The 9,669-nt window shown below is 54.6% G+C and overlaps 1 protein-coding gene across 1 annotated transcript; it reads left to right on the top strand.

The window, feature by feature from the left end:
* The first annotated feature begins 6,631 nt into the window (after positions 1 to 6,631).
* Positions 6,632 to 9,669, top strand: LOC125507177 (uncharacterized). Its single transcript, XM_048671843.1, has 9 exons — positions 6,632 to 6,754; positions 6,882 to 6,948; positions 7,047 to 7,166; positions 7,263 to 7,355; positions 7,452 to 7,581; positions 7,723 to 7,804; positions 7,888 to 8,187; positions 8,908 to 9,253; positions 9,592 to 9,669. Exons 5-9 carry the CDS (start codon positions 7,452 to 7,454, stop codon positions 9,667 to 9,669), a joined length of 936 nt encoding a protein of 311 aa, XP_048527800.1. The 5' UTR covers positions 6,632 to 6,754; positions 6,882 to 6,948; positions 7,047 to 7,166; positions 7,263 to 7,355.

The following is a 9,669-nucleotide window of genomic DNA, read 5'->3' as shown; positions in this document are numbered from 1 at the left end:
CCCCTGCGATAATCCAGAGCCTCGCCTCCGCTTTAATAGCCTCGACCAACACGCTTGGCAACCTACATACATGCTGGAACACCCTCGCGTTTCTCTCTTTCCACACTTCCCAAGTAACAAGCATGATGAGTGATGAAATCGCCTTCCTCCGATGTCCGCGCCTAAGGACCACTGCCAACCACCACTCTTTGACCATGGGGATCCCGTTCCAGGCCGCCACATCCAGTTCGGGGGCATCCACCCAAACTCTAATTGCATTCCAAATGCGGGCAGAGAACCTGCATTGGAAGAGAAGATGAGCTGCGGTCTCTGGCTCCCTCTTGCAAAGTTGACACAAATTACAGTTGGGCCACCCTCTTCTTTGAAGTCTGTCGGCCGTCCAAATTCTATCCTTGATAACTAACCACGCAAAGAACTTGCACTTGGGCGGTGCCCAGTTCTTCCATACCACCGTGGTCATGTTGGAGGCGATCTCACCTTCGAATTGGGCCCTATAGGCCGAGGCCGAGGAATAGATACCATCGGCGGTGAGGTTCCACTTGATATCATCGGGTATGTCGTCCTGTAGGTGTACCGTAGTGAGCTTCCCCCAAAGGGCGTAGAACTGTTCAATGTGTTCCACCGAGAGACCTCCGGACATGTTGATCCATTGGATCCAATGGTTTTCAAGCAAGGCTTCTCGCACAGACTTGTTCTTGTTGGCAGAGATCGCGAAATGGCTGGTGCAATGTCCTTGGGCTTCATTCCATCTAGCCAGGGGAAGAGCCAGAAGCGTGCCAGCCTACCGTCGCCGACATAGATCGTCGTGGCAGCATAGAATAGATCTCTGTTAGTGGTGTCGCATGGGTTTCCGATGCCCACCCATGCCCTGTGCGGCTCCTTCCACTCATACCAAAGCCATCGCAGCCTCAGAGCCCGGGAATACATACGAATATCAAGGATACCCAGCCCACCAAACCTCTTTGGTCTACACACGAGTTTCCAGCTGACTTTGCACTAGCCGCCGGAGACCTTATCCGAACCAGCCCAGAGGAAAGCTCTCTCAATGCCCACAAAGTCGGAGATAGTACCCTTCGGAAGTTTGAGCGTCGTGGCATGGAAGGTGGCCAGGGAGGAAAGACGGACTTGACGAGCTCAGCCCTTCCCACAGTCGTGATGAGCCGACCCTGCCAAGGCACCAGCTTCCCAACAGCCTTGTCCATGAGGTGTTGGAGATCGACCTTCCGCAAACGATGGACCGAAAGAGGCAGCCCAAGATATCTCAGCGGGAAGGTAGCGCGAGTAGCCGGGAAGCACTCAAGGATGTCGTCAAGATTGAGGCCATCACAGCGAATAGGGGCCACCAAGCTTTTCTCCAAATTTGTCACAAGGCCGGTGACCTCACCAAAGCCCTCCAGCAGGGAGGTAAACTGTTGAACGTCCTCCTTGAAGGGAGCCACAAAGATTACAGCGTCATCAGCGTACAGGGAGGTGCGCATGCGGGTGCTCCTCCCGCCTATCTGGTGAAGCTTGCCCTTGCGTGTGGCAGTGTCAAGGATGCTTTGGATGGGGTCAATTGCTAGGACAAACAGGAGAGGTGAGAATGGATCTCCCTGTCAAAGGCCCTTGCCATGCCAAATAGGCCCACCAGGAACACCGTTGATTTGAACTCTGGAGGATGAGGAGCGCAATAGGACATCAACCATATCTCTGAATCTGATTGGGAAACCGTGGCGACGGAGAAGCTCCAACAGATAGTCCCACCGCACGGAGTCAAAAGCCTTTTTGATGTCTAGTTTAAACAAGAGAGTCGGCTTCCTCAACCGGTGCATCCGCCTAGCCATGTTGTGCACATACATGAAGTTATCATGGATGCTTCTAGTCCTTATAAAGGCACTCTGGGAGTGGGAAACTAGCACATGCATGAAAGGAGCAAGACGTGAAGCCATCATTTTCGCCACAATCTTAGCCACTGCATGGATGAGGCTAATGGGCCTGAAATCTGAGATGTACTCTGCACCATCTTTCTTGGGTATAAGCACTATATTAGCCATGTTGACCCACTGGAAATGATCTCCGCGAAGGTTGGAGAAGCCGTTAACAACGGCCATCATGTCTTCCTTGATAACCTCCCAGCAGGCCTTAAAAAAGGCTCCAGTAAATCCGTCTGGACCCGGTGCCTTGTCCTTTGGCATCTCCCCAATGGTATCCAGCACCTCTTTCTCCTCAAAAGGCTCAGCAAGGGAAGCCAAATCACACTGACTGAACGCAAAATTGTCCCAGTTGAAATCCTTCGACGGGCGTACGTCCTTGTGAAGCATGGCCGAGAAATGTTCTTGGGCCACCCTCTCCTTGTCCTCCTGGGCCGTAGCCCAACCGGCTCCATTCCGTAGACGGCGGATCGAATTCTTTCTTCTTCTCGCGTTAACCTTGAGGTGGAAAAACCTGGTGTTCGCGTCCCCATCCTTTAGATTCGCAACCCGAGCAGCCTGCCGCTTCCTAGCTCTTTCCAACACCGCTAGGCTTATCACCCGTCTTTTGAGTCTCATTCTAAGATCACGCTCTTCCGTCGACAGCGGACGAAGATCCATGGCCATGTCCAATCTAAGGATAACCTCCGAGGCCATGGCGAGCTGCAGCTTCGCGTGTGAGAAGAACCCATTACTCCATTGTCTCAGCGCCATACCAGTGCGCCGCAACTTCTCAGCCAAAATTCGGCAAGGTTCCGTGTGTGATGTGGACCTGGCCCAGGAGTCGGCCACCACCTGCCTGAATCCCAGGAGCTTAATCCAATAGTTCTCAACTTGAACTTCCGAGGGTGCCTGGGGCCGTAATCACTCGAAAGAGACAGCGGGCAATGGTCGGAGAGTGAGGTTGCCAGAGTAGATAACACATGAGAGCCAAACTGAAGGTCCCATTCAGGGTTGCAGAAGAAGTTATCCAGCTTGCAAAGGGTTGGGTTAGAGCGCTTGTTACTCCACGTGAATTTGCGATTCTGTAAGTGGATCTCCTTAAGCTCACAAACATTCAGTGTGTTGCGGAACCGGTTTATGCGCGATATGTTAGCGTTCCGCTTGTTCTTGTCACGTGCCCTGTGGATTTGGTTGAAGTCGCCATTCACCAGCCAGAGGAGTCCCGCCGCCGGCTTTTGCGCAATTAGCTCGGTGAAGAAATCGTCCTTGCGAGAGCTAGCCGTTGGCCCATAGATGGTAGTGAGCTTGAAGACGACCTCGGACTCAAGCAGCCTTATCGTAGCTGAGAGGTGGAACTCACCCAACGAAATATCCGAGGTGTCAAGACAGTCTCCATCCCACAGAAGTATGATCCCACCTGTGGTGCCTACAGCCGGCAGTGTGGCGAATTTCTTCAGGCGGAAACCACCAATGTAGGCGGCAGAAGCGTCATCAAGCACGGCCAGTTTGGATTCCTGAATGCACAGGAGATTGCAAGAGGATGCGGCAATGGCCTCATGCACGGTTGCTCGACGGTCCGGACAGTTGAGTCCCCTCACATTCTAGCTAATGACATTCAAGTTGTGGTCTAACATTGAGAAGCACGAGTCATCAGGCAGCAGCCGCCGAAACGCGACGTGTGGGAGCTTTGAGATGCATTAGAGCACGCCAGCACCAGAGAAAGTAACAAAGCACAACAGCAGCAATGGAACAAGGCGCAGTACATAGTAGATGATAGTGGCAAGTGCCAAAGCCCAGACGCCCAGCAAGGTCCGGCCATCCAACATGGAACACTGGCATACACATGCAAACAGAAGTTCTGAACTAACATTGGAACTAAACAGACTCAGGAACACAACAACTTGACACGTTAGACTGCGCCGTGCAGTCCACCTGATCAGCCACCTCGTGGTTAGACCAGCAGCCCCACCATGCTCGATCAGCGCCTCTTCAACGGCCGTCGCAAGGTCGTAGTCGAGGCGGAAGAGGGCCCGAAGTGCGCCGACAGCTAACGGGGGAAGCTGGCCCCGGAACAGCTCCGCGAACTTAGCGATAGCATCTTCAGTGACCTGGTCGTCTTCCTGCACAATGTTGACTCTACGACAAAGGATCTTCTTGGCCATCTGAGCCACCGGCGTGGACCTGTTCTTGGATTGTAGTCGCGCACTCCTCCTGTTGACCGAGAAGCCAGGGGCCAGAGTCTTGCATCTCGCCTTGGTCGGCTTCGGCCTGGACGTCACCGGTGTTGGCAGCAGAGGTGACCTTCTCTTGAGAAAAACTGGCGTGGAATCAGCTCCAGCAGATGCCGGGGTCGCCAGCGGGGTGGCCAAGATGGGTGTCGTGTCAGAAGGCTCGTGTGTGATGGAAGGGGCTGGCGAGAAGGGCACAAACACCGGCGTGGAAGGCGACCTAGCCGCCGCCTCGATCGCAGCCGCACACTCCGATCCACCACCATGCAGCAACAACTGCACCTGCCGCCCATGGTTTGCCAGGGCAGAAACAGTCTTCGGCGGCTCAGAAATTAGGGCCGCAGCAGCAGGCGATGGGGTAACCACCGCCGTGGCAGGGCGGAGCGCAGGCCATGGACGCCTTCTTGATGCGCCAGGCAAGCCCCGACAGCGGGGATTTAGCACGATCCTGGAACTCAGGGCTTCTCGGCACCGTCCTGGAACTCCGGCGGCGTGTAGAAACTGGGGACTTAGCGCGTGGGCGATGCCCCGAGGCAGGGATGACCGTGCCATCAGGCAGCAGCTGCTCGCAGGAGAGGTCGACACGCCTGCCCTAGTCCTCCGCCGCGCGGCCGCACTGACGCCCGTTGTCGCGCCCGGAGCTCCTCCTCCCGTCACGGCGCCCCTCGTCCGGCCTCCTTTCCGGAGCCCTCGAACGGCTCCGGAAGAACCTCTCACGCCAGGATCCCAGGGGGTCACCGTGTCGCCCGCGATGCTCAGCGTCCTCGCGGTCCCGGTCACCATCGCGACGGTCGTGGTCCTCATCGTCGCGGCGCCTCTGGCCGCCGTGCTCTCCAGCCTCCGCGCGCCTCCTATCGCGGAGCACCGTCTCACCATCAAAGATCCCATGGATCCAGTCGAAGCCTTCCGAGCCGCGAGCCCGCGCCGGGGCACGCCCATCCGCGTCAGGGGTGAAGTCCTCGCAGCGGTCCAGGTGCACGAGCACCCTGTAGGTGAGACCTTTGCGACCGCCCATGGCCGAGGCGGAGACGATGACCTCGCCGTCGACGATGGTCACCCACATGACCTTGGGGATGGCGGAGGGGTTGACGCACCAAGCCCAGAGGTCCAGCGTCGAAGCATCTTCCTTCTGAAGGGTGGCGATGTCGAAGTAGTGGACTAGGCAGGAGCTGCCGATTATCTTGCTGACGACCTCCTGGTTCCAAGCTTGCAGAGGCACCTCCTCGAGACACAGGTGGACGTGGTGGTGGTAGGAGGCGACATCAGCGCGGGTGAGCGGCGTCCAGTTCGCCGCGTGGATGTCGAGCGCACCATGGCGGAACCTGCCCAGCGCCACAGTGAGCAGGGCACGGTGGTGCGGGAACTTGAACTTGACAAAAAAAATCTTCCGGATGATGCGGCACGACAGTGATGTCCGCCATTGGGGCGCCGGTCTGCCTGTGGATGGCCTCCTTCATGGCAGCAGCGTTCACCCGCGGCCTGCTGCCGCCGAGCCAGGCGAGGGTCGCCGAGTTGGCGAGTGCCGCAGCCTGCGCGTCCATCTCCGGGGTGGAGGCCAAGACGACGAACCCCTCCGCCGGGCGGGAAGCAGGGTCGCCTAGGCGGGGCATGGCCGTCAGCACCGGAGCCTGGGGCACGCAGGGGTGGTGGTGGTGGGGCGGAGCGCAGGGCGCGGAGGTGGGCAAGACGGGTGCTGCACTCTCGAAGACGGTGGCCCTGCCGGCTGCAGAAGTCACAGACGATGGGGTCTCTGCAATCCACCGCTATATGTCCTCTTTGCTTGCAGCGATGGCAGCTGCGATTACGAGGCTTCAAAGCCCAGCTACCAGCCTGCGAGGTCGCGGAAAAGCCGGCCCTTGAGCCATGAATGCGCCGGACGCTGCCCCTCGGAGACGAGACCGCCGCGCGGCGCGGCAGCTTTCTTTGACCGAAGCCCTCTTGATGGCGCCACTAGTGGGGAGGGCGCACCACCTGCCATTGGGAGCCAGCATTCAATCTGCCGCTGGGGATGGGGGCACGTGCGTCGCCAGGGCGAGCCTCACTTGAATGCGCCAGCCGGAAGAGCTCTGACCACGGATCCCCGGCATGAAGGCGGGCAGATCCGGAGCCAGCTTCATTGATGGAGGAAGCAGGAACGAGGGGCACCCCACCGACCGCAGCAGGGCGAGGAGGGGCGGTCTCGAAGCGCATGCGCCTGGCACCGGTGGCAGCGCGCGCCCCCACCGCAGAAGCAGCAGCACCCGTCGGCGGTGAATCCGGGACGACCGTCGAACCAGAGAGCAACAGGCGCACCGGCGACAGATCTGGGTCCCAGGCCGGGTCCCGAGGAGGGGGAGGTGGCGGGGTGGGGAACCCAAGGGGCCGCCGCGAGGCGGGGGAGCCGGACAGAGGGATGGTGGCTGCGGCCGCCGGAGTGGCGGGCCGCAGGTTGGTGGCTGCGGTCGCCGGAGCGGGGATGCGCAGTGGGGTGGGGGGGGGGGGGGGGGGGGGCATTGTTCTCGATACGCGTGGAGTTGCTCTAACGCGATGGTGTGGACGACAGGGCGAAGATACGGCTTGGGTGACCGTAGAATTCAAAATACCACGCGCAAGCGACGGCGACTGGATCGGGGTATTCTCCCCTTCCAATTTCAAGTACGTACGAGCTACTCTACTCTAGTACATTTTCGTTTTCTGAATGTCCAGATTTTCAACTGTGCTCCGACCGAGTGATGAACCAAGTGGTGTCCCTCATCTGATTACTTCTTGCTCTTTCCTGCAGCGCGTCCACATGCCCTGGTTCCCATGGGTCGGGCCCTGGCCCTGCCATATGCTCCGCGCCGATAAAGGTCCTTTACATATAGTAGTACATTGAGCAGAGCAATCTTCGCATTCTTCAGAGTTTTACATAACTTGATTGAATTGCTTTTATTTTGGTTGGTTTCAGTATCAGTTTGCAAACTACTCGTCAGGTTATAACAGGTCAGCGACAGGGGCTCTCAGGTTCCAGTTGATCAACCAGCGCCAGGATTTCTCCTTCGGATTCTTCACCGGCGGACTCTCAAATGTGAGTTACTCCTACCAACACATCACATCCTGCTATGCTATCCACTCTCCGTCATTCATAACAACACAATGACTTCATCTAATACATGGTGTGCAGCCAACGCTCGTCGCGGTGTCGGACAGGATCGCCTTTGCGAACCCGAAAGCCCCGGTTTACCCACGTCTAGCGCTCGGGAAAACATGGAACCAGGTGGGGTTTTGCTGGCACTTCATGTCGATTGTTGGTTCCGTTTATATTTGCTGTTGGAACTTCACTGAGCCGTGGGCTTCTGCTATGCCATGCTAGATGACTGTCACATGGACAAGCGGCTATGGCATCAGTGAGGCGCACCCCTTCGTTGAATGGGGCATGAAAGGGAGCCATCCCGTGCACGCAGCAGCTGACACCGTCACCTTTGGTCGTGAGAGCCTATGTGGTATGATACCTATCAAAGACTACTTGCAATTTTAGAATTGCGACGTTGTGCAGCCCTGATTTGGTTTGAACTGGTTCCACTTGTCAGTCATGACCATGGTTCTCGATGTTTCTTACCTGATCTGTACTTTTGGTTGTGCAGGAGAGCCTGCTCGTAGTGTTGGTTGGAGGGATCCAGGCTTCATACACACAGCTTTCCTCAAGAATCTGTCGCCGGAGAAACAGTAAATTCCAGCCCTATGTCGTACAAAGAGTTGTCTCAGTTATGAGAAAATACTGGTCTGACAATGCAGTTTCTCTCTTGCAGATACTACTACAAAATCGCACACACGCTCCATGATGGAAAAGTTATATGGGGCAAGCCCAAATCCTTCGGAGCACCTCCTTATCCCGGGCAAAAGTCAACCGCAGAGGGTTGTTACGAGGTGGGGAAACTTCCGATCTACTCATTAATTATCAAGGTGGTACAAGAACATCAGAAGATGTATACGATGCTCAAGATAGCAATGATGTATATGATGAAGATGTACATTTTTTCGATAAAGATGATGAAGACGTACATGATGCTCAAGATAGCAATGATAGATGCTCAAGAACACCAAAAGATGTATATGATGCTCAAGATAGCAATGATGTATATGATGAAAATGTCACTATGGTGGCAATACTCAAATAGCTAGTCTTAATAGGATCAACGAAATGGCAAAGGGTAGAATGGCTAAAGAAGGTAATGGCAAGGTGAAAGGCAAAACTTGTGACAGAGTGATACCTCACGCCACCTTTAGCCTTGACGAAGTAGGTATTGGCCTTGCTTCCGGTGAAGGTGTCAAAAGGTGAAGTGATCATTGTTGATGACGTAGTCATGGGTGATGGACGTGGTGGTTGTCGATGTAGACGCTATCCAATGGACACTTGGATGATGCTTGGGCGATGGAACGATGAAACGAGATCAATGGTTGGTGGAGGTGTTGAGCATCCATGATGTTCCTCCGAATATTTGTTGGCCAACGATGTGGAAAACAGTGTGATGATCAAGAGTACGTTGATAGATTCAAGTTGAGATGAAGAACACAAAATCGGAGTCTGGATATGAATGGTATGGCTAAAGCGGTGAAACACCCGCAAGACCAACCCATATCCATATGGGACAAGAATATTCTTTCTCCATGTGTGTATACATTACAATGTGAACAACGAGATTTGTATGCCAAATTCTAAGAAAGAAATATTTCTATATTATATTGCTTCATGGCCAATACAAATGAAGAAGTCTCGGTTTAGATATCCGGGACTGTGTGAGGTTCTCTAAACAACGCTGCATTTGTAGACGCAAAGGATCACAGGCGACGACAGTCGCCATTGCAATCGCGAAGGAGCACAAACTTAGTAAACTCGAAGATGCCAGGAAGCTAGTCAAGGACAACATGGATGAGGAACGAGTTCAGGCCGTGGTGACGGGTGTGACACCCCTCCGCTCCGGGCACTACATGATGGAGCTGCTGGACATGAAGTGTTGGGAAATCCAAAACAAGTACAAACTCTACCTCCTCAACCACGTCACGAACACATTGTACGACATGCTCAATCTCACCACCCCAAGCTATGCACGAACACGTCGAGCGCCAATTACAAGAAATACCTTCTTGGACATGTCGTCCGTCTCATACAACTTGGTCTGGAGGTTGGCAACGACTTCCTGGAGGAATCTCGGCAGCTCGGGACCAGCTCCAACAAATTCACCCCAAACAGAAAAAATTGAGCGGGCCACTCAAAGAAGATCACAACTATCCAGTCTGCAAATACCCTTGTTCCTTAGTTTCTCAGTTTTTCGTTGTTGCTTTTATTTTATTTTTCAATTTTTTGTGTTGTTTTTCTGGTAGACATACCTTTCCCTAGCCTTTGTTTAGGTCATTACTTGGAACATAGTTCTCGTTGGTGGCTGTTGTGGTGTGGGCATGTTGTTGGTGATCCCAATAGTCATCTGCTGGTTTCGCATAAAAATGTCACACAGCTGCGTGATAATAGATATGTAAGAAATGCCATTGAAAGCGACTGCTCCTTCAGTGTTCCTGCGAAGTTGCTAACATAG

This window comes from Triticum urartu, chromosome 5A, assembly GCF_056163025.1.
Source record: "Triticum urartu cultivar PI428250 chromosome 5A, HENAU_Tu73, whole genome shotgun sequence".
In the NCBI taxonomy this organism is placed as follows: Eukaryota; Viridiplantae; Streptophyta; class Magnoliopsida; order Poales; family Poaceae; genus Triticum; species Triticum urartu.
The sequence above is the reverse complement of the archived record's forward strand: the minus strand, read 5'-3'. Positions and strand labels throughout refer to the sequence as shown.

Bases quoted from the DNA above. Each gene is read 5' to 3' on its own strand.
- LOC125507177 (XM_048671843.1), top strand. From the start codon at position 7,452: ATGACTGTCACATGGACAAGCGGCTATGGCATCAGTGAGGCGCACCCC. The intron at 8,188-8,907 runs GTATATGATGCT...CTGCATTTGTAG, and splicing joins GCTCAAGAACACCAAAAGAT to ACGCAAAGGATCACAGGCGA. The intron at 9,254-9,591 runs GTCTGGAGGTTG...AATGTCACACAG, and splicing joins CGTCCGTCTCATACAACTTG to CTGCGTGATAATAGATATGT.